This window comes from Myzus persicae, unplaced genomic scaffold (assembly GCF_001856785.1).
Source record: "Myzus persicae strain clone G006 unplaced genomic scaffold, MPER_G0061.0, whole genome shotgun sequence".
Classification (NCBI taxonomy): domain Eukaryota; kingdom Metazoa; phylum Arthropoda; class Insecta; order Hemiptera; family Aphididae; genus Myzus; species Myzus persicae.
Genome location: NW_019100537.1, coordinates 459,225 through 485,204, shown reverse-complemented (window position 1 = coordinate 485,204; position 25,980 = coordinate 459,225). Strand labels below are relative to the sequence as shown.

Genomic DNA, 25,980 nt, shown 5'->3' with positions numbered 1-25,980 from the left:
TCATCAAGCCTTCCGAACAACTTCTACTTAGTTCTATTGCCTGTCGGATCATGCATTCTTTTCTCCAATATTAATGACAGGAAAATCTGCAAGATAAAATTACTGAACGTTTAAAAATATTATATTCGGGCTTTGTCTTTCTTTTTAGCCTCTTAATAAATATTCACCAACTTTATAACTGTTCCAGATCCTTATATGGACTTTCAAATATTAATATACTGCAAGTACGTTATGGCATAAATTCATCCAATCGCATATAGCGTCAGATGATCTACTACTTTCTTGTTGGCGTTTTAATCGTCGTCTGTCCTTTGTTTTAAATGAACATGCAATAACCTATAACTGTTGTACCCCAATTTTATTATGACCGTTCTTAACGAAATATACCGACAAAAAGTATTGTATTTTCCAAGCACACGACATTTTAAAATAGCTTAAATTTTAAAATAGTCAACTAATTTAATATTTATTATTTTAAAAAAACCTTTACCTTAAGCCCCAAAGTAGTTTGAACGCTTTGACAGCCTTTCCTTTTGCATTCTAACATTTTTCTTTTTTACCGTGTTCTTTTTTAATTTAATATAAAAGCTTACCACACACTTCGTTTTCATTGTCAGCTGGGGAATTTTTATTAATTAAATAATTTGTAGTTGATTGTATGCATTGTGAGTTATAGCATAAAATTCTTCTGCTACCATTTTATTCATTAAAAACAAGGTAACCGTATGAATATAAGTGAATGTCAGCAAGTGACTAAATGGACAAAAGTCCAAAGTAATATAAATTGCGCTGGGTCTAAATAGGATTTTCTAACTGATATGGTAGGTAGTATTGATTATAAATACTAGGTAATTTAATTAATCTTCCGCTTTAAAGCTTTTAATTCAGGATGAGGGTCAAAGATATTTAGCTAACTTTATCAACATGGTAAAGCGCATTGTCATGTTTTGTAGTTACCGGTAGATCAGAATCGGCAGTAGAGCACATATTGGAAGGTACCCTAAAAATTGTATCACTTATCGGTAAGGTACCATCCATAGAAAAAAAAAACAAAATTAGAAAAAAAAAAAAATTTTATTAGTCTATTAATAGCACGAAATGGACCAAAATATATCTATTGGAAATGTATAAATATTCAGTGAATATTTCAGTTTATTCGTCATTTTTTTATTGAAAAGAACTGAGACATTTTTACTTTTGATTACTCCAATAACAAAATGAATATACATATTTCACAAAAATCACGCTAAATATTTGAGGATTGAAGTACTTTTTCTGGTAGACACAAAAAAAACGTATCCTTATTTGTTAAATCATTACATTCATATCGCTCAACTGAGAATCTAAAAAAACGTATGAATATATTTAATAAGGTTAATTTTAAACTAGATACAAACTTTGAGCAGTTTTTAGTCTGAGATAACAAATATTTTAATCAAATAGTGCCTATTTAATTTTATAATTTAACCTAGTGTCTAAACTCTATATCGAACATTAAATTTAAAGAAAAAATGGATGTCATACGAACGTGGTAGTGTGGGCACATGAGTAATTCAAAAACAGTCGTATACGTTTTATGGACCCTATATAGTCATCTCAGTGGTTAAAGTCGTAAAATTTTTCTTGTATGTACAAGAACGCTTGTACTTTTAGTACGCTGCTTTAATACAAAACGCAAATATACGATAAATTATTAATTAACATCGAATTCTGTGTGTATATACTGTCATACTACTAAAGGGTGGTTTCTCCGACAAACGAACTCGTATACGAATATACCTTAATACCGTATTATCAAATACCAAGAACGACTCACGACCGCGGACTTTCTGGAGGGGAAGAGGAGGGGGAGTGTAATCGTCTCTAGGAACTTTATAGTCTTTATAAACCTACTGCAGTCGGTGGTCAAATAAGTACACGTGTATATGTATACAACGTATAATATTGAAAAACCTTCGCAAAAAAAGTCTGAGGCGGATACGCACGGAAAAGCGTTGTACAATGAATTATATTGACGTACGTGAATTCGCTTCTTATATGCATAGGACATTTGGAAAGAACATCCATCGATGGAGTGGCGGCGGCGTCTGATCTTATGAGAGCAGGATAAAATATGAAGACCGTAAGAGAGCAAAATATGAAATATAAAAATCGACCTCGTCGAAGCAGTACTTATACACGCGTTTGTGCACGTGTGCACGTGTGCGTGTGTGTGTGTGTGTGTGTGCGTCTGCGTGTATACTTGAAGGAATACTTTGAAATCGTAAAAGCCAGGAACACGTGTAAGAATATATTATATAATACATATAAGGGCGACAAATGAGCTCGAATAATAATATTTTCGTTTCTTCCCTTTCGATCATCGGTAGGTACATCACATCACTACTTTGTAGATATTTGTATAATAATATGACACTGACAGACCTATGTAAAAATACTACGCACACGTCGTATATATTTGTGTATGTATGGGATCGTCGCCGGCCGGGAGTGCGTATGCCATCGTGACGGTATAATATATATAGTTGACTTTTTACGATGGCTTTTCGACGAGGAAGCCAATTTGTCCCCGGCAACTCTTGTACGCGGCTAACCCGGAGCAGGGCGATAAAAAAAAACGAAAGAGAGATCCGAGAATTGAGCGGCTGTGGTCCGGCAGGAGGGCGGAAAGTCGATCAAACGAGCCAGTTTGAATGGAAAGCACTTCCGCTTTCCGGCAACTGTTCGGCATATTGTACAAGTATATATACATATATATATAATGGCAGATAGACACACACTCGCACACACGCACACACACATGCTCACGTGTAAGGCCGAGCGCAAAAAGCCCGACCGGCCGGGCGCTCCGAATTAGGCGCATAAATAACACGCCGCCGGTGTTTACATAAAACCGCCACCGTCCGTCGCACCACCCCTATAAAAGCTCAAAGCCACCCCACAGAAACACGACTATAGTATACATCACCCTTGTCACGCGCGCATTCCCGCACCGCTGCCGCAGTCGTCTCGTCACCTCCGTTCCCGGGCGGCGGCGTGGCGTGCCGAAAGTCCCTCTGAATAACCTCCTTCACGTCTTCTGCGCCGCGTGTTCCGTCCCGCAGACCGTTTTTCCATCGGCCTCGTGACTTTATTATGTACATATAAGTATATATGTATTTACAATATAATATATTTTAACACTCCGTGTGTGTACAATAATGATATGCAAAACAGGGAACTCGATGGAGGGAATGGGGTGGGGATGCCCGTGCAGAATTTTTTGGTTTTCTGCTCCCCGCGAGCAACGTGTGAACAGTACAGCGTCGAATGATAATTTTTAATCTTATTATTGTGTGATTATAATGGCATTACAAGCGGGTTCCGTTTGTCTGGGCATCAGGCTCGATTGATGTTCTATAAAAATTGTTTCAATCGTAAGATTATGAAAACTCGGAGTCCTAGTTAGGCTATTTTGGTACACAATTGCTTCGATGAATCGGTAAGTGTTAATAGTGGACTATGTACTAAGAAGACTAAAGTTTCTGTACACAATGTGATGGCCGGACTTGTTCTAGATTCTAAGTGGAGCGGATAGAGTGTATTGATTTTACAATAATGTTTTTGGTCTGTTTACTTGTTTTTTAGTAGAAGAAATACTTTGCGATGGTTAAAAAAATTGATCTAGTTACTAGTAAAGTTGCTGAGCTTTTCAAAATAATCGGAAAAAAAAACAAAAAAAGTAATAATGGAGCAGTGGTAATTTACGTGCCAGTTGAAAATACTTTTTAATGATTGTCTTTTTCACGATTTTGGTAGGATTACATTTTTGTTTGTGAATAAAAAAACATAAAATTAAATACAACTAATATTATGTTCCACATCGTTTTTCTAAAAGCCAAGAAAAAATACCAAAAATAAATTTAGACCAATTTCGATATTCAACCGAAAAATAATGATTTTATTTATTTTGTTGTAACATGTAATTCAAAAAATATTTTTCGAAGAAATATATTTTCACTTATATGTATATGGTTTTTACTATCCACAATTAATTTTTCAAAATACTTAAATTAATTACTTTAAGCTATGTATATCAAAAATCTATTCACACTGTTCAACAGTATATCGGTATTAAGTTAATAACATTTATTTATTTTTTATTATTTTTTTTTTTTTTTATTGATCTTGAGCTTCGGCGACATGGGTCATTAGCTTTATAAATTACATTCTATATTGATATTTTACATTTTTCTTATTTTCTAAGGTTTAATTAGTTTATATATATAATAATTGCTGTATAATATAAAGTGCAATTGCAGAGCATATGATTTTTTTTTTTAAATTAGTTCAACCTACCATACTACTAATAGATAAATAAATTAGTTATATTTTCAGAAATATATAATAGCTCTACGTTCAAAATCGTATTTCATCGTATACATTGGTTATTATCATTGAATTAAAATATTAAATTTAACATATCTATTACAGTGACCTACTCAATGTCAAACCTTACTAAACAGCCAAGGGACGTCTCCGATTTCCTCTTTGACGCTACATTTATGTAAAAATGAATGTCAAAATGAAAGACCTATGTTGATCATTTTTTGTTTCTAAGCTGTTTAGTGAAAGATAAATTGACTTATGTTAACTATGAATGACTGTCTTCTGAAAATAAATTATCAGATTCTTGCTTTAAAAATGTACAAAGTATTAAATACTTATTGTGATTTGTGGCTAAGAAATACATCAAACAATGAATCGATTGCAAAACACAACATTGGATCTATTTTAATATAAATATAAAAATTACCCAAATTTGTGCAAATTACATGATAATTAATAGCTCGTATACTGAAAAAACATTAAATGTTGCATAATTAAAAAACAAAATAAAATAAGTTCTAATGATAAATGTTGACATAAGTTATGTCACATAACGACAAATATTTAGTTGTCTTTACAAAAGTACAAAGTATAATACATATACTTAGCATATTTTAACAAAAATGTCTTATTTTTAATTTGTCTAATTTCGTTTCCTGAAAATTATCATATTCTACACCGCCAATTTCAATCAGCCATATTGTACATATATAGGTATATAGTAACAAACTAACACATACATTTTCTCACTTCAACATTGTACACAATACCCGATTTTATACTTAACCGGTAACATATACGAGCTGAGTACGTGTATACGTGTATAGGTGTATGTTATACAAAATAAACAAATATTACACTTATGAACATTCATTTTTTCGTCCCTATTGCTTTACCAATCCAAGCATGACACAAGGGTGAGAAACTAAAGTGTCTTCGCCGATAAATCTTAATCCCGAATACAAGAAAACACCACCAGACCCCATACCCTGTATAATATTGTGTGTGTGTGTGTGTATTTCTATACAGCTTAAAAGTTTCACTATTCCTAATACTGTTACGGAATTAATAATTCACTAGTTTCGCGCTTCTCTTAATTATCGACCAAACCTTGCGAAAGTTTCTACAGTTCAATATACTCCTTTGTTTTAAAAACGAATTACTTCTTTTTTTAAATTTAATCCATCTTTGCAAAACTTGACTATTCCGTAAAATGTTAAATTAGACGTATCACGTATGCATAGTTTATATATTGTGTATAATTATGATAAAAGAACAAAATAAGTTATATTTATCAATATAAATACATTTTTGGATAATTTACAATATACATTTTAACATACCATTTAAATTTTTTTTATACAATGTTAAAAATAATCAATAATTTTAATTTTAATATTAAATATTATTTCGCTTCATTATTAGCCACATCTTTAACTCTAACTATCTGGTACTTAACCCTGATTGGAACTCTAATTTCTTTTTATTGATGAATGGTAAAATTCTTATGTACATTGGAATGATATAATATTATATGGTATATTTTATTAAAACATACGTTTTCATTACTAGAACCTTGAAAATATTTATCGATACTATCAGGTTCAATAAAAATTACATATTCGTAACTTCGTAAGTTCTTATGACAAAAATATTTGAAGTATTTTTTAAATTATAATTATAAAGGATATTAATACATATTGATAAATAATAATATTTGTAAAATAATAATGTACATCAATTTAGAGAATTGTTCAATTACTGTAATAAATTTCATAGTAAAAAATTGTGTTAAAAAAAAAATAAGTATAAATATTTCAACTTAAATTAGTTGATAGTTATAAATATCTATTTTAATAAAATGTTATCATATTATTCTTTACTTTAAAAATGTGTTGTTAAATTGTGGACATATTAACACATACGTTTCGTTTTCAAAATTAACTAGTAGCCGTTTACAGTTATTTCACATGCGTTCTAAAACTAATTTAGGTTTATATATTTAATTGAAACATGCTACTTTAATTTTTGAACAGTTGTAAAGTTTTATTTTGAAATTCTGTAATTAAAATAATTACCTAGTTATTTAGTTGAGATAGTATAATTACATAAAGTTTTTTATACCATACAACATAGCTATTTCTCACTCTCAGCAAAGTTGTTAACATCAACAGACAACACAAATGTCAGATTATGAAATGTACTCAATTTTGTTTTGAAATTTTATCCTATCCTGTTTAAATTATTACTAGGACAATAGATAAAATATTTTTATAATGTTATTAATCATGCGATGAACAGTGTGTATAATATAGGGGAGTGGACAAATTTATTTTTGACACCTAAGTGGTCTGTAATGCTTAAAATATATCTAAATATTAATCATCTAATCAATATTCCAACATAATATTTTAATTAAATAAAATTTGATAAAATTTGACATCAATTTGGTTTATTGTGTCATTCAATCTATAAATAGATTGAATAGTAATAGATGACTTGATTTTCTTTAACGTTGTAATAAAAAATACATTTTTTATTTTATATGGAATAATCTAATACAACTCAATGTAACAGTTATTAGTGAGTTTCTTGTATGTCAAATAAAGCATCTCTCTCTCTATGCCTAGATGGCTTGATATTACGTAGGTATGTGACATATTATTTTGATACGAAATAGTAAAAATATTGTGAAATATGAATTCAAAAATTTTATTCTTTCAAGTTTTATTTCAACATTAAATTACAAATAATTAAATTCAGTTATATTTACAAACTATATAGTATTAATATAACTTAAATTACCTAAAATGTATGATTCAATAAGTAATTGAAATATATTTAGGAGTAAGTACCATGCAATTGGGGTAATTGGGGTCAAGAACAGCGCAAAAAGTCCTCTGACGTGTTTTGATACCACGTAAAAAAATGTCCTACTAACTAACACTGGGTTAGTCTTCGTATATATATACTAAATCTCGCTTACTATATGCTTAATCCCGCCTCGTGTATTTACTTTAAAACTTACTTAAGTATTTGAATACTTATGAAAATTAATAATTAAACTTTTAGGATATTTACATAAATTATCCATGCAAATGGGTTAGGAGTAAGGATTCGTATTATGTGATCAACAATTTAATCATTTTCATGAAATATTTGATGCGTACAATGGTCGATAAACATGACTTTTGTACGATAATAATTTCCAAAATATTAATTAGAAAAGTATACTTGAAAACAACGCTCCCACTTTTCAATTTAGCCTACCTATGCCTTTAAATACTACTGGGATTAATTTAATCATTTTGGTTTTTCAGATTAGTTTAGAATAGGTTAGACTACAAAGTCGAGGTTGTAAAAATCAATCTTTGTCAAATCGTTAATATTTCAAAAATATAATATAGCTGTAAGTAGGTAAATATATCAGTTTTATAAAATTAAATTTTCTATTATACTTCGGTTTTAAGAGCTTACTAATAAGTTTAGAAATTGTAATCTTAATCTTAACAAAAATAATTAAACATAATACAAATTCAATTAATTGAGTGTACCTAACTCTTTTAATACCATTTTGATATTTTGTTTTACTAACTGCAACAACGTTTCTGAATGTAATTTGCCTTTGTCATAGGCCCCATGGGCCATGTACATTCTTTTCTTGTAATAATCATGCAGAATCTTGTTACTGTTCCATATTTAAATCTATAAAAAAAATACATATGCATATTGTTATTACAATCTACCACACATACACACACCCACACATATAATACCGATGTTATATCTCACGTCAGTATTTCAATCACCAAACTATCTGCTGTTATAACCTGCTCGTTGTTCTATTGCAAATAAAAACGTTAAAAATACCTAACATTACAATACGACCGGCTGATCAGTAAGTAAATACAGTTACTATTTCGTAAATGCTTATAATGTAATATATTATGCATATTATGTGCAATGTGCATATTATATAAAAATTAGTCAGGTCAGACGTTTGATACGACCAATATTATAGTCGAGCGTAGCTTGTCGCAGACTCAGGCTGTGGCGTTATACTTGTATAATAGTAATGATTATTATTAAACGAGCAAGAGGACTTCACCCGTAGCACGCGTGGCCGTTTCATCACAATAGTATTATGCTGCAACTCGATTCGAAGAGTCTTCCTTTGATTTTTAACGTCATGTTAATAACATAACACTGTTGCTTATTTATTTTTAAAATAATAATATCATACACAAACCGACGTTCACGGTGCGAATTTACTGCGGTCGTTGTGGCGACCGCACTCCGAAGCGGTCGCCCCAAAACTCCTTGTACAAAATATATACGTAGGTACGTCTATTGCCGCCTACAGCAGCTATAATACACGAAACTGTACTACAAACTTTGCGCCGAGTTTAAGAGCAATGGTTTGAACAAACAATTCGATTACTCGATTTCGGAAAAATCAATATCAATTTAGTGGAAGCCATTCATTATTATGTATATACGTGGTATACGTCTCGTATTGTATATTGACGTTAATCTCGCGCATCTTCAATATTCTCGTCGAGTAGTTATCCACTTCGAGTTTGTTTACCAGTAAACTACTATATCGAGGAATCTGCTGAGATTGGGAGTGATTGCGGAAAAGCATTATTGTATAATATCATATCATACATCTGCGAGTGACCAACCGCTATTACTCACCCCTCCATATGCGCTCGCATACGAGTTTGACGATTATATTATTATTGTTAGGCACATATTATCATACGACTCAACGCCCTGCACTATTATACGTAACGACGAACTGCGCAAAGGCGGCGCGTTTCCACTATACAAGTTCTCTGAAGTCCTTTGTTGTGATTGGTTGGTCAGGTTAGGTTACCACACGACTGACGACTGACCACGTTACCGTGTTGTCGAACATAGCTGTACATTGTTCGTGTACACGGCACGCGCGTATGGTGGAAACACTGGAAACCAGCCTAGACTCACGGCGTGAAGTTGTACGCCGCCCGTCACGGTATAGGTACGTGTTATACCGTGGTTGCGAGGTGGTATATTGTTGTTGATAGGTACAAAATAAATTTATCGCATAAATATAATATTACTGCGGCGCGGCTAGTAGTACAGGTTAGTATCGTTGCGGCAAAGTTCGAAAAGTTTTTCGATATTTTTTAACGACAAAGAGAATATTTTTTCGCGCGGTAGGTACTACCTTGCTATCTTGTATTTCAATCATGACACGTGTACATAATACTACCTCTGCGCGTGTTAATGTATAGGTTATCCTCGCGTGTGCTTATATTATTATTAATATTAAATAGGTACAGTGTGTCGACTATTTTTTTTGTTTCGAGTGACGGCACGGATAAACCATTACATCGATATATTGTTGTAGTAGGCATACTTATATTTCTACTATCGTGTACCTGCGGATTATTACTACCGGCCAGACTGCAGTATTCTGCAGACGAAGAACGTTATATTTTCAGTTTAATTCTAAAACCCACAATAATTGTGTTATACCAATGAAATATAATTATGATCAGGTGGTTATATAATATACACATAATATTATGTGTGAGAGTATATTATTATTATTATTATACATGCCTAACGCAGAGTATTTATAACAAGGTGCAATAAAATAAAAACCACCATGTTGTGCCTCACCGCCTCCACTGCTTCAAACGTTTTGATTTGACAAGGGGACTGAGACCCCGCAGAGGAGATTTTATGGGTTTCGATTCGTCGAAATAATAAGTTACAGCTTCGGTTTCAATTTCGGTGACTATTCTAGAATATCAAATCAACGTTTCACTGTTATTATAACATAACTATTTTAGTTATAATTAAAGTTTATAAGGCAAAACACATAATATTAATGCAATATTGAAATTTGAAATAATACTACACATAATATTCTATTTCTAAAATCAAAACCACTAATAAAACAAAACAAAACTGGTGTATAGAATTCGAAAGGTAACTTTACGGTTATTAATTGTGTATTAAAAGCCGATCGATTATCACTTTGATGAATAGTTAAAAATCATGAAATAAGTAAATTTTAAAATAAATCGTCTAGGGACACAAATATAAAATATGTTATGAATAGTTACTATGCATTATTATTATCAGCTATGGTTGTTATAGTTGGCGAAAAAAAGGTTTACTTGTTTACTGGAAAATAAATTATCTATAAAATATGACTTTTCTAAACCCTTTTTTTCAGTACTCCACTTACTTCTATCTGATTACGATTTCTAAAATAAAGTTGTAACACGTTTGGGCATTTTATCAAAAAACGTGACACGCTTGAGTATGAAACATAATACGTATGACGGACACTATTTATTGAAAAATCATTTGTATATCAACTGTAAAAATAATAATTGGCTATCAATATTGAAATTGTGTCAAATATCTTTACAATCGAATAATTTTTATAGAAATAATACAGACATGTAGAACTATAACTAAGATGTTTTTTTATTTGTTTTATATCATTAAAATGTAAAAGTGTTGTATAGTATATCTACCATATGCCATAGTACCATGCCATATCGCTTAAATACTTTAAGTTATTATTAACGATAACTCAGTTAGCACTTAAGCATACTAAATACTAAAAGTGTATACTTATTAGTTATTATATAGCTACTTATTCTGTTTCAATGCCCAAATGCGGTGGAATTTTAAGTATATCGATTGCCCTTTCAATCCCCTCCCCCCCCCCCCCCATAAACATTATTTGGATTTGGAATACCAAACAGGTAAAAATTCCCAAACGTGCTGCACTGATACAAATCTCAAATAATCCTATACCTACTCATTATGGTACACCTAGGTAGGTTCCAATGAGGTTTAGAAAGCATCGTTTTCGAACTGTATCCGAGCCCTCCATCTCGGTGATTCACATTTTCGAGTTTATATTTTTATTCACAGGATTCTACGATATTGACAGATGATTCCATTTAAAAACAAAAACTATGAGACATCGAAATGATAGATAATAATTATTAATAAATAATAATCAATTAAATTAAACAACCATTATTACATTTTTGTCACACTTTAGTTCTCAATATCATTAATTTATGGTGTCCGGAGAGAGGCCGCCATCCCCCAACCGGACATGGCTGAAACCTACGGGTGCCCACTAGAAATTCTGCCAAACAAACACACACGTGTTCCAAACCCTACAGTTCCAAAAACCCTACAGTACCAGTGTACCACAACCTACAGCTAATGGCCTTATTTGTCGAAGCTTAAAAAAAAAAATCATTAATTTATCATTAATCATTTTACTTACTACTTTAACGTATTTGTTTTCATTTGTATACAATTTGAAAACAAAAAATTGTAATATTTTATTTTATTTTTACCATAAGTCATAACTGGGAACGCAAGTAAAATAAAAAAAATCTTTTGTACAACGAAAATTTACGAAATCGTGCAGAGAGATTGTTCATCATTGTGTGTCACCCCTACTACTCCTCCTCCTTCTCCTATAAGCTAATCCTCCTTCTGTCGCCTCTCCTCCTCCTCCTCCTCCTCCTCCTTGTAGCTATTTAATAATGACCTTTCTATAGCAGGAGTTTGGTTCGTCATCTGCAGACATTGTTGTGACCTGTGGTGTATTTTTTTTGTGTACCCGCAGACGAATGGGCGGAAAAAGATTGACGGCTGACGGTCCGGTGTCCGGTTGATGGCCGCGGAACGCGATGCGGGCACCGGATTCGAAAACAACGGCTGCGGCGGCCCGCGGCTGCCACCAATCGGCGCGGCGGTGCGGTGGACGGCCGCAGCCGCCGCGGCCGCCGCACAGCCGGACAGTCAGAAGGAGATCAGGTTTCCGGTCACAAAGCAGCCACCACCGTCCGCGCCGGCGCAGGCGCAGGAGCTGTACCGGCGGTTGCACAGCCGATCGCTGTCGTCGCTGCCGCCCGAGCCGTTTATGATAATGCGGTCGAAGGCCCTCAACCGGAGAGTGTGCATAAACGTGGGAGGCGTCAAGCACGAGATTCTGTGGCGTACTCTGGAGAGGCTGCCGCACACCAGGTTGGGCCGGTTGAGGGACTGCAACACGCACGAAGCGATTGCTGAGCTGTGCGACGACTACTCGTTGGCCGACAACGAATACTTTTTCGACAGACACCCGAAATCCTTCAGCTCGGTAACTTTAATAATATTGACTATTGTGTTGTGTAATTACCTTAAGGCCTAATAAAAATATGATTTAAAAAAAAATGATACTTACTGTGAATAACTACGTTACATTGATGTGCCGCTCATTGCTGTGGTTTTATAGTGCGACAACAAAGTGCACTAAAAAATGTATCGATAAAAAATTTTTTTTAATTCATTAAAAACGTATACCTATGCGGCAATGCGATGTAATAAATGTGTAAAATACAACAATTTGATAAATAAATTTACACACATCAAATATAATATTAGGCTTGTTAAATCTTAAGAGCGTCTAGGTGGAAATCGTCTCAATTAGACTAATAGCGAATAAGTTCTGTAACTTACTGTAAGACCCTCGAGAACCAATATTTCAAAAAAACTAACCATATGAGGCTAACACGGCGGTTAGGGTCTATACGGTCCGGATCTTGCACCTAATGGTTTTCGTTTTTTCACCAAGTTCGAAGAGTAATATATGTCTGTCGACGAAGAGGTGAGAGAGAAAAGTGGGTCAAAGAGATTATAAGTTCTTTGGCACTAAAAAATAAAAGATGATGCCACGACTAAAAAAGTCCATTGATCTTAACAGCGATTATGTATAAAAATAAAAATATAACTTTGTATAACAATCCCTGTATATTTTATGTAAATATATACGCTTTCCAATTTTTAGACGATTGTATGGCCTTATTTTTTGTATCATTATTACATTAGTTTAATAGTTTTTGTTTGGAGTAGTACCTCAAAATATATGGAACGGCAAAAATATATTTAAAAAACAAATCTTGGAAGACCGTAAACACATAGTGGTTTGGCGTGTAGATTACGTGAGACCGAAACCGATTTGTTCTCGGAGACTAGACCCTCCCTTCCACATATGGGCACATAACAGTGAGGCAAATCGACAAACAACGTTGTACATTGTGTCAACGATTCAGCGAGACAGATACACAAACGCTAATAGTTGTATACTCTCATTTCGTACACTCGTTCAAAAGTGATGTTATAATCTAATATTTCATTCGGTGTTCCTTTTTTTCTTTAGAAGTGCGTGACTGAATATTGAGAGACAATTCTTAAAAACTAGGACTTTGTACGGATTTGTTTCCCAAAACGTCTAAGGTCTAACACGTATGGATACTATATATGTTATATTATGACCTGTCCCGTGGATGAATAAATTAGTTTATATGAATCACGGCCAATCGCAATTGCTCGTCGTCCAATCATCCGCGTGGACGAATATTCGTAGTGCGACTTTTACGAGGTCCGAACGAAAAAGATCAATAAAATATAATAAAATAAATATACTTTGCTCCCGCCCGTTCGCTTGTCGACTTTTGACTCGAATCGTTTCACCGCGCCGTGTATTATTGTTGCATCGAACTGTCTCCAAGAATGCGACGATCGCACTAGTACAATGTACATTTTACTATACACACAAACCGTGGTCTAATCGACTCACACGTAAACGATTTCAGAAGTCAAATACAAACTAATCGGCCCACCATCCCTCTTTTCCGTCCGAAATCCTGAACATTTATTATATCATTCACGTTCAGTGTTTTTCTCCACTTCAGTTAGATATAAACGCATAAACAATAATAATTTGACTATACACGTGCCACGTATGTTCCCCATAACGAATCATTATGTTAGTTTTGTTTGTCAAAACCCCACTGCAGTATACTTCCGTAATTGTTTTTCTCCGATTCCTAACTAGTCTGTGATTTATTCGTGTATTGATACTAACCACAGGACGAAAACATATATTTTGTTTTTTACTATTAACGCCACCCCCCACGGTTCTATAATAATCGGATAAAGTATCACACCAACGTCAGTTTATGTTTTGAGAAATATAATTTTATTTCTTTATTCAATTTTTGACAGCATATGACACCATTTTTTACTGTTCAAAGAGCCGTTTTTGTAAGTACAATTTACTGTTAAAAACAATAGTTGATCTGAAAAAAAATTAATATATTAGAATTCCCAAATTACAGTAGTATAACTTATTATTTATTAGATATTATATCTATATATTATATAATATATATGATGTATGTAAACTCTGCCAAAAAACGATCAGATTCTCTAATTTAAACTCGAAATTAATGCAGATTTTTTTTCTAAAAAACACTGTAAAATGTTCACTTCAATGTATTTAAAATGTTGAATAATCGTCTATAATGAAAACTAATTCCTGGATTTCTTGGTTTGTGCTTCATATTCGACGGATGAGAGGGTCTAATTCCTTTTAGACTCTAACCAACGACAGAAACAGATACATTAACCGGACAATAAGATACGACTGTAACTAACAGAGTACCTATACCAATGAAGTAGTGTTTTAATCAGGAAGAAATGATTAAAATAAATCCTTTTGAAAAATCGGTATAAATCGTGTTGACAATTGAGTTTGATTTTCACAAAAAGTATCTCATATATTATGTATAGAAAATTATAACGAGATGAATAATAGAGTGATCTTTGTGGATGAGTGAAAGCCTTGTTCTTCAACGACAATTATTATATAGTCGAGGCTCCATACTTAAAGACAGACACATTAAAAAACCAATTCCGAGTGCAAGATAATACCATCAGATACAAGTGATTCATTGAATAATATATAGAGGCCAAGCAATAAATTCTTCGAGTAAATATCGAGTCTCCTTCATTACAATCTGAACCAAAAATTTGACTTTCACTATATTCTTATTAAATATAATTTTTCTTAACTCTTTGATGAGGGCCCAGAGCGAGGATAGTCAGCGAGAAACATGGGCGGTAATAGACCCTTTTAGCAGGGGGGGGGGGGTCAACAAATATTTTAACTGTATATATTAGTAAATTAGTCCAAATTTTTAGGCTAGTAATACCTACTATTAAAAAAGTAACGTAAATTTTATCCATAATAATTGTTGTTGTATCTATAAATTGTATTTTTTTCAAATAACATGAATTTATCTATTCTATTGTCTTATAACTCCATGAGTCGCTCAGCTGGTCTCAATGTTTTAAATGCTCACAGAAATGGTATATACCGTATGGTTAGGTACCTACCTATTATTTGATAAAATATGACAATAATAATGATATGTAACTCGCGCGTCCGGTGTGCCACAGGTGTTGAACTTCTACAGGACGGGCAAGCTGCACCTGGTCGACGAGATGTGCGTGCTGGCGTTCAGCGACGATCTGGAGTACTGGGGCGTGGACGAGCTGTACTTGGAGTCGTGTTGCCAGCACAAGTACCACCAGCGCAAGGAGCACGTGCACGAGGAGATGCGCAAGGAGGCCGAATCGCTGAGGCAGCGGGACGAGGAGGAGTTCGGCGAGGGCAAGTGCGCGCACTACCAGAAGATGCTGTGGGACCTGCTCGAGAAGCCCACCACCAGCATCGCGGCAAGGGTAAGTCGTGGTCGTCGTCACCACACGCCGGCTGCACGCACGACGGGTAAGTCCCCGACGCCGCAGCGGGGCCGCATGTCGCGGCACGCAACCAGGGCTCAGGCGACGGTCGCCGTCGTCATCATCACGCATTTATTTATTTTTACGACATTTTCTTATTTGGCCACGAACCTTTTTCTCGGGTCACGGCAACGCGCATCGTCGCAGCTAAATTGCGATTTATGTGGTGCCTATTCTATACGTATACGTCCGATAAAGGGGTTAGTAGTACACGATACTCGTCCAATGTGTTATTATAATTGTATAATTGTCTACTAACAATATTAGGTACCCACTTACATTAAATCGTTTTAACAAGCTAAACACGGATAAAAAAATTACACGTATTTCGCATGCGACCCCGCATAAATACTGACAATATAAATTTGCAGTACCAGTTCACTGGTAATGCGCGTGTTTCGCTATATTTCTGCAGTGAGCATCTTTCTTCGTCTTCACAGTTTCACACGTTCTACGTCAAACTACCTTTATCACTTCTATCATTTGATATTTTGCACAAGCCGATGAGTTTCCCCGTTTTTACGAATTATAGGTCTAGAAATTGGGCATCGTGGAAAATGTAAATGTGGAATTTTACAAAAGTCATATACCCGTCACAGAACTTGTTTGATCGCATCTCTTTTCGTACGTATTTCTCCACGCACGGAAGTGTCTTTCTTTTAGTATAAAAATGTTCGACTGATTTAAAAAGTGATATTGTGGTAAAGACAAAAACGCGTGAACTGCAATATTATACGAATACCCAGATGACATCATTTATAGGTACTCGACATGATGTAGATGACACATATAATGGACGAGTATAAGCTGCGATTACCCATTTACCCGAGAATGTATAATATAAAATATGCATCATACGAGTGCCGGGGAAATCGTCTCTCCACATTAATAACGGAAGCGACTAGTGGGCTTCGCCGCTTCGGCATAGGATTTATCATTTATGAGTCACATGATCAAAGGTACTCTTTTCCGTAGGTCTCTCAAGCCCCAAGTCGTTGTTAGACCCTAAAGACTCTCTGAAAACCGGAGGGGCTAGACAAATAGACATTTAACCTAGATCCCGCTTATATAGTTACGCATTGTGGATTCTCCACCGTGAAAATTGGGAGTGGAGAGACGATTTTCAAATTTTTCTTTTTTCTATCATATTATATTTTGTTTGATACATTTAATGGTTTTTTTTTTTTTTTTACTATTGTTTTCCTTCCTTTTCGAGTGTGTTAACAGGGAATTGTTGTTGCACGTGGCTTCTTTAATGTATGAAACGAAAACTTTTTTGGTTTTTTATATACACTGGCCGCGTGTGTACTATCAACGCATCATATACGCTGCAGTTTTCTCCTAAAGGCGCCTGCAACCAACAAACTTATTGTAAAACGCATAGAACTCGGCAAACTATTTAAAAAAAAAAAAAAAAACACGGCTATTACAAAATATTATACGCGTGTGTGGAATGTGTTTTGCGCAATGAACCTGTTCGTCACAGAAATCGACAGTCGGCTCCGATTGACCCCGAACACGACTATATTGAAACATTTTTTTTACTACGGACGTTTCGGGCCACGTGCCGGCGCCGGGACAGCCATCCGGTGAGCGCGATCGACTTCCCGGCCTCGGAACCTGGACCGAACTACCTCACGACACTTGGACGAATTAAAAATTGATTACAAATCTCACTGCAAACATTGTATACGACAACCACATGCCTACCTATGATACATATTATAACATTATACGTATATTGTGTGCGAATGGTTTTATGGCGTTTGATTTTGGTTTTATTGGCAACACTGCGGCTTTCTATGTGAATTTTGCTTGGTTTTTCTATAAAAGATATAAGAATGTGTGTGTGCGTGCGTGTGTGTTTGTTTATACACAAATTATATATTATATATAAACATAACATATTATTATTTATACGATACCGACCATTATAACTGTATCTTTGTTTGCGTACCCACACGTTCCTGCAGTGGTGTTTGCTCTGTATTGTAATATCGCTGGCCAATATCAATAGTTACATATAGGATAAAATACCCGACAGCTTTTCAGACGGTCTATTTATGACGAATTTACACCCACATTTGTTGTTTCCGTTTTACAAACGCATACAGGTACCTATAACTATTGTGTTCAACAGAATCCATTTTGTGTCGTTAATTTTAATGTTATGATGGTAAATTGACCCGCTAGCATTAAACTCGAAGGTAAAAATATTATAACCAAAGGGACCTCGAAGGCTTTTATTTATATTTAAAAGAGATTTATTGTATAGCATTTTAAAACTGCAATATTTCAAATGGTTAACCATTTACCGAACTGTTGGTTTCTTAGTCTTATACCATTTTTTATTCACTTCTAGAATAAGAATGAAATTAACTCAAGAGTACCTACCTACATTCAACGATAGTCTTTATACATTTTAATAATTGCCTTGGTATCAATTAAAATGAATGTCATGGTTAACGATATTACAATTAAATAGGACCACATTAAAGTGCACCACATCTAACTGTAATACTATTACGCGTACCTATAATGTAAAATTGGTTTTTGTACTTATAAAATTCAAAGTCTCTGCTATTATATTATAATTATTTGTTAGAATTAAGATAGTATTATCTGCGTTACACACCTACTTACTTAGAAGAATTGTTTTCCAATTTAAAATATTACATTTTAATAGTAATTTGCAAATAAAAATTACATGACCGTAACCATACTAACTATGCACCATTATAGTATTATGTTATAAAACTATCCATGTGCTAACAAGATATTTTCCTTCTCGTTAATTTTTATAATTATTTCTATGATGGTCATTTAACCCGATATTAAACGTGAGACTTAAAATTTGGAAGTATGAAAACTAATCTCCATTATATATATATCGTAAAATAAAATTAGACCCTAGCTATAGGTATACACTCAAAACCGTATTATTTAAAAAAGATAGGTAATTGAAATTTTAAATACTCCATAAATGTTTCACTTTGCTTTTATGGTTATAAAGCTAACAAGAAACTTCGTTTTCAGTTATAACTAAAATAAACAATTTAATACTGGTCTACGTTAATTTATTTTAAACGCTGCTGCTTTCCTCGAAATCGCTTATACTTCTTCAGGAGCACGTAATACATTATGTATTTATTGCACTGCGCTTTAATGGTATGTGAACAATTAATTTAAAGCTACTGTATGTAAATAACACTAAGTTATAGTACTTATACTGAATAGGAGTTTCAAACTAAAAAAATTACTGACCAACATTATTTATTTTACTACTTAGTACCTAAAGGGTCTAATTAGGACCGATTTCAATGAAAATACAAATTTCGTGCAGGTATACCTCATAGGTATTAGTATAGTTATTAGTTAGCTATTATAATTTATATAAATTATTCTATCTTGAAAACCTCTCAAAATTTTTTTCTTAATTTCTTTCAAGCATAGTAAATTATCCAATTTCTTATTGTCTTAAGTTAATAAAGTTTCTCTTCACAAGATTGTTCGTCATAAATAATAATTCATCAAAAGTATACCATTTTTATTTCTTTCAGAACGTCAAATTATTAATTAAAAATAAAAAAAACACAACTTGATTAACTGCTTGATTGTTTCTCTGACATAATAATTAATAATAATATATGCGTGAGTTTTCAATGATACGGACGTGTAAAATAAAAAATCAGATTTCCACTCCACTTTCGGTGTATTTCCATGTGACGAATAATACACGAATCCGTGCAAGTGCGTGCGTTAGAAAATACAGTATAGTTGTTAGACAATTAAAAACGACGAAAAAAAAAATGTAAAAACAAAAATAATATGTTTATATATTATTATTACTATTATACAGTATACAGTGTATTATACTACTATATATTTATATACACTAAAACATTATATAGGTAGCGCCGTTGTGGTATTATATATTATATTTTATATTATTACAGCGAAACACGAATCGTCAAATCGAAACATGGCAGACGCGTGAGTCGTCGCACCCGCAGGGTTGTATCGTAAACCCATACTACAATGATACATATAGGCTATGATATAAATATAATAAACACACCGTAGGCGATCCACCTGAAAACTATGCATAATAGACATATATTTATGTGTAGTATACTCATGTGTGTGTGTGTATAGGTAAATGAGTTTAATTAAAATCGGACACACCGAACCGTTCGTTGACCACTGACCAGTGTGAACTATAATATATTATAGTCGGCACACGCGCACGCACACAAATAAACGCGAACCTGCCTATTTCTACGATACGGAGGGCTGCTTATTATTATTATTATTATTATTATTACTATTACTACTACTATTACTTCTATTACTATTACTATCGTTATCGTAGTTATCGATCCCCTGCTGGAGCTCGAAAACGCCGCAGTGGCACGCGAACCGCACGAAAGGTGGACGGAAGGATGCGATAAACCATATAATATATATAGTATACTAACGCAATACACACACACAAATGGGACGTATGTATCATATACATATAAGACTTACATGCGTTGGCGCAAGTAGAGCATCATTTCTTTCTATTGCGTGATAGTAGTGGTGGGGTGTAACCGGGATTTTATAATTTATTCGCGACGAGGACGGTCAGGGGAGGGGGAGTCCGGAGAAAAAAATCGGTCTGCACTAGACATGACCGCCGAGCCGTATAAAAGATGATGAAAAAAAAATGCCTGATAGAACGGAATATTATCTATATAGTCAGCCACACTCTCCACACGTAACTAAGCTCACTATATAGCTGTAGTTTTTGCCTTCCATCTATATTCTATAAGCGGCCGCGCATACATAGTATGCTTGTCGTAAATCCGATTATACGCTTAAGTTGTGCATTTATTCAATTTCTAATTTTGGTATTGCCGTGGATTTTTAAAGCCCGTGTGTTTTCAAAAACTCGGATATTTTGCGAATTTTACAATACGGGACAGTGGCGACACAAACTTTTCTTATCGAACAAGGAAAATATGATACCTCTAATTTTGTATGCAAACCGTTTACAGCAGATGCTTAATAGTTGGTAAAAAAAATAATGGAAATAATGCTTATTCGAAAAGTTTGTGTCACCACAGCATTTCTGTCTGCGTCCTAAGACGGTGTTTGAAAATACTATATAATCATAATAATCACGGACGCGCGTGTACTGAAAAAATGTCAAAAATCGTTATATTTAAATAAGACCCGTGATTCGAACAATAAGCCGGAACCTTTCGGTTGTCTTGAGTTTCGCAAATTATTCGCGGCGCTGCACCTCACAGTATACGTATATTATGTGGAAAAAAAATGTAGACATGGGTAGGTTACACGACTTGACGACCTAACCCGACGACGCATATCGCTCTGTTGGTCGATAGCAGCGTTTGCGGTCGACCGAACCTTTGAATTATGACCAATATATATATATATGTATATGGTTAGGACGAAACCGAAACAAAAATGTAGTACGTGTTTTCGTGGACGGACGTCTGACCGGAGCCGCACGCGGTTGTTTGTGTGTGAACCCGCAGGTGATAGCTGTGATATCGATACTGTTCATCATTATGTCGACGGTGGCGCTGACGCTCAACACGATACCGTCGCTGCAAGTGGAGACGACGAAGGGGGTGATCCAGGACAACCCGGTGTTCGCCATGGTGGAGCTGGTGTGCATCACGTGGTTCACCCTCGAGTACCTGCTCCGGTTCAGCGCGTCGCCCAACAAGTGGAAGTTCTTCAAGGGCGGCCTGAACGTGATCGACCTGCTGGCCATACTGCCGTACTTCGTGTCGCTGATACTGGTGGCCGAGACGGACAAGACGGACACGCACCAGTTCGACGACGTGCGCCGCGTCATACAGATATTCCGAATCATGCGCATACTCCGCATACTCAAGCTGGCCCGGCACTCCACCGGCCTGCAGAGCCTCGGGTTCACGTTGCGCAACTCGTACAAGGAGCTGGGCCTGCTCATGCTGTTTCTGGCCATGGGCGTGCTGATATTCTCCAGCCTGGCGTACTTCGCCGAGAAGGAGGAGCCGGGAACCAAGTTTCTGTCCATACCCGAGACGTTCTGGTGGGCCGGCATCACCATGACCACCGTTGGCTACGGCGACATATACCCGACCACGGCCCTGGGAAAGGTCATCGGCGGCGTCTGTTGTATCTGCGGCGTGCTGGTCATTGCGCTGCCCATTCCAATTATCGTCAATAATTTTGCCGAGTTCTATAAAAACCAGATGCGACGAGAGAAGGCGCTCAAGCGGCGAGAAGCGTTGGAGCGCGCCAAGCGCGAGGGAAGCATCGTGTCCTTCCACCACGTCAACCTCCGAGACGCGTTCGCCAAGAGCATGGACCTGATCGACGTGATTGTCGACAACGGTAAGTCGACGCCGCTGCTACATTCCGCCGCCAATCCTTAGCGTCACTCCTTGTGTGTCGGTTGTGTGCCTACGTGTGGAGGGATGATTTTTCTTCGTCCACAATCGTTCAACGATGTCCCTTATATTTCCATACATCTCTAGATCGCGCTGCATGCTTAACGCAAGCGTTGTCAAAAAAAAAACTTTTGAGTTCAGTCGAGGGAGTGGTGTATAGTCGCACTAATCTAATGTTTTTCGCTCCATTACTCCGAACAGTTCGTTCAAATAATAATCGACTGTTGGTAGCAAAGTCAGATGATGATGTTTATAGATACGTACTCCTATTATACATGGTAGATATTTCATATTTTGCTGAAATTCTGATGTACACAGTTATTTATAGTTTAATTGAAAAAGGTAAAGTTCTAATTAACAACCATTGCTGAACACAAAATTAACAGTAAATAGTATTCCATGAGACTTGTCATATTATTTCAGTATGTTAAAATGTTTATCCTACGTCAAAACTCAGGAAAACAGGCTCTCAGTACGAAGAAAAATCACTCCTATACATAAATATGTGTGTAGGTTATGTACAAGATCATTCAAATTTTGAGTTGCAAAACCTGTTTCATGAGATTCTTGAAACCCAAAATTTTAATAATCCTGTATATTATGGTAATATAATACCAGTAGACTGTAGTATGTATTTGTAAGTTCATAGTACCTTTTTCCACAGTCATTACACCATGCCCAAGCGGGAATGTTTGCATCAGAGGACACTGACTTATACAGTATCACACATCATGGAGTTTACACACTCATTGTCCACCTATTTGCCCCTTACTAGGTACAAAGGTACATACTAATTTTTTTTCCACCAAACCTTACTAAAATAATATATCAAATAAAGAACGTATAAAATAATTTAATATTATTATTATTTAATAACATATTTAATTAAATAAACTTTTTTTATTGTTATAAATTAATTCTAGATTATATTTACACAAGTTTTCTTACTTCTCTAGTAAAAGGTATATATTCTACGATACGATCTCATGAATTTATAAATAATTAATAAGGAGTTACGTCTGCAAAGGATTTCGATGCCTCAATTTCCAATTCAACAACCACTGCTAAATCTGTAGCTTAATAATTCTGTTTTGAAGTATCGATAATTATAATACTGGAGTGTTCGATAGAAAAGTTTAAGGACTCGATATCTGCTTCCGTACACTATTATTTCATAGTACGATTCTTGAAACGGTGTATGCATATTATATAAGGTGATATTATTTTTTGCAAAATCTAAATTTAAATTATCATACTGAGAAGCTATTTAATTTAAAAAATACTTTAACTTTTGTTAGATTACAATGATCAAATATACTACAATCTTTTGCTGGCGAATTTGTACACCCTTTTTGTAATCCAAAATTATGATAAATCGTGGTTTTTCTCATTTTGAAGCTGTTATCAAGGTCCATACGTTTTTAGTTTTAAAAAAAGGTTATTTAATAATTTTTGTTCTTTACTTGAAATATTATTTGAGTGAAAATTTATGAAAAAAAAAATTTGGTGTGCACACGGTAAATATTTTTGCGTGAGTGGCAATTAGGTGGACAATGAGCGTATAATCTCCGTGATGTGTGATACGGTAAATCAGTATCTTCTGACCAGGAACATTCCCGCTTGGGCATGGTGTAATCACCGTAGGAAAACGTTCTGCGAACATACATATACATACTACTATTATACCTGTATAATGTATAATATGTCACAAAGTCTTGCTATCCCTATCCCGTGATCTTCGTGTTATACTACAGCTGGTACACCATATCTATTCATCGTGTTCTATTATCATTCATAATATTTTATACATGCACGGCCTTCTTGCGTCCTTCTTGCGTACTTTTTATGTACCAGCTACTAAATACGCACTATTCAATGTTGTGTAATCTATTATAGGTAGTTATATTATAATTTATATTATATTCGCCATCGCCGAGACCGTTTCTAACATATTATGGGAATGCGCAGCAAACTCATAATGTTGATCTATTGCAATTTTATAATGATAATAATATGTATGTGAAACACGTGTAAATAACTCTAGTTGATTTTCAGAGAGCGACATTCCGAAGCTGTCCAAGCAGAACTCGCTAAGATCACACGGTAAGTTCATTTCGCTTTTGTACATAGGTAAGTTATGTATTTTATAGTTGACTTCGTGGCATGCATCCGATGTGACGATTTCATTACATTCGTTTACTTTTCATATACGTGTGTCTATTGCGTCGAACAAAATTTTCAAAATTCAAACCACAAGAAACGTCTATAGATATTTTTCGACGTTTTAGTTAGGTAGATGATGAACTAATAGTCTCAGTTGGCCAGCCGAGGAATATGCACATATATATTAGATAGGTAGGTAACAATGTTTCGATTATGCATGAACGTCATAATTTATTTTTATGTACATCATAGAAAGATATAAACGGTGCAAATGCATAATATAGCCAGATTACGTATTACATATAAATTTAAAATTAGGTATAGGTGAACAGGTCCTATATAAAATAAAAGAACCACGTTTTTGAGATTTCCGAGGAAAATAAATGTATAATATCAAAAAAAAATCAATACAATTGATGGCACAGTAGCATTTTTAACAAAATCTACTGTGTACTGTTAGGGAAAACAACAATTTAAGTCTTATAGTGACTCTAAATGTCAATTACAGTATTCATATACCATATTTGCCGTTTTCGAAAAAAATTGTAAAACTAAAAAGAATTTACACAGTGACCGCGTAGAACAAAATATTACCAGTAGATCAATAATCACGTTTACTTACGTACTGATCGAAACCATAGGTTTTCGTTTGTACTCTTGATACATTTTATTATTTCAAAGCCTGCACGAAAACCGTCACGATATGCAAATCATTAACGCTTGTGTTTCAAAGTTCACATTTCTCGATTTTTACGAAGTCAGTCTTAACGAGCTCGACGGCATAAAAAACTTATGTTTCGAACAAAAACACCCAGTCGGAACTTTCTTTCAAACTCAAATCGAAATTCGGTAGAATATACAAGTACCCTGCAGGGTGGCGTGGAGAGGAAGAAAAATACGTATATTAAAAATATATTAAAGTTTGGCCAGCTATTTATCGTCATAAACCCACCACGTCCTTTACTACCTGGATAAAAAAAACGTTTATAATATTATATTATGTTACACTTATAGTCCCTAAAACACTACTAGACAAGAACGGTGTAACGACGAAAAATTATAGTGATGTAGCCTTTCTTGAAGACAAAATACAATAATCTATATGTATAACATCTTACCCAACCACCCCTCACTACCATACATTTTGAGTAAACGAGGGAACAAAAAGCGCTCCATGTTGTTACGCTTTCTATACACTCATTGCTAGTTTAGAAGTATAAGATCTATGGTTCAGGGCTTGAAACTGATTTTTTACGCCAGCTTCTATTTTGTGTAAAACGGGTTCCCAAGCAAGGACTTTAAATTATAATTTAATAGCTTATTTAAATAGGTGATT

The 25,980-nt window shown here is 34.6% G+C and overlaps 1 protein-coding gene across 3 annotated transcripts in view; it reads left to right on the top strand.

The window, feature by feature from the left end:
* LOC111031521 (potassium voltage-gated channel protein Shab) overlaps positions 1 to 25,980 on the top strand; it is a 50,346-nt gene that overhangs the window by 7,603 nt on the left and 16,763 nt on the right. For all 3 annotated transcript variants that reach the window (XM_022311509.1, XM_022311515.1, XM_022311522.1), the window contains exons 2-5: positions 12,029 to 12,544; positions 15,688 to 15,972; positions 21,576 to 22,425; positions 24,537 to 24,584. In XM_022311509.1, the coding sequence (XP_022167201.1) occupies positions 12,077 to 12,544; positions 15,688 to 15,972; positions 21,576 to 22,425; positions 24,537 to 24,584 (1,651 nt within the window). In that variant the 5' untranslated portion in view covers positions 12,029 to 12,076. The remainder of the gene's footprint in view (positions 1 to 12,028; positions 12,545 to 15,687; positions 15,973 to 21,575; positions 22,426 to 24,536; positions 24,585 to 25,980) is intronic.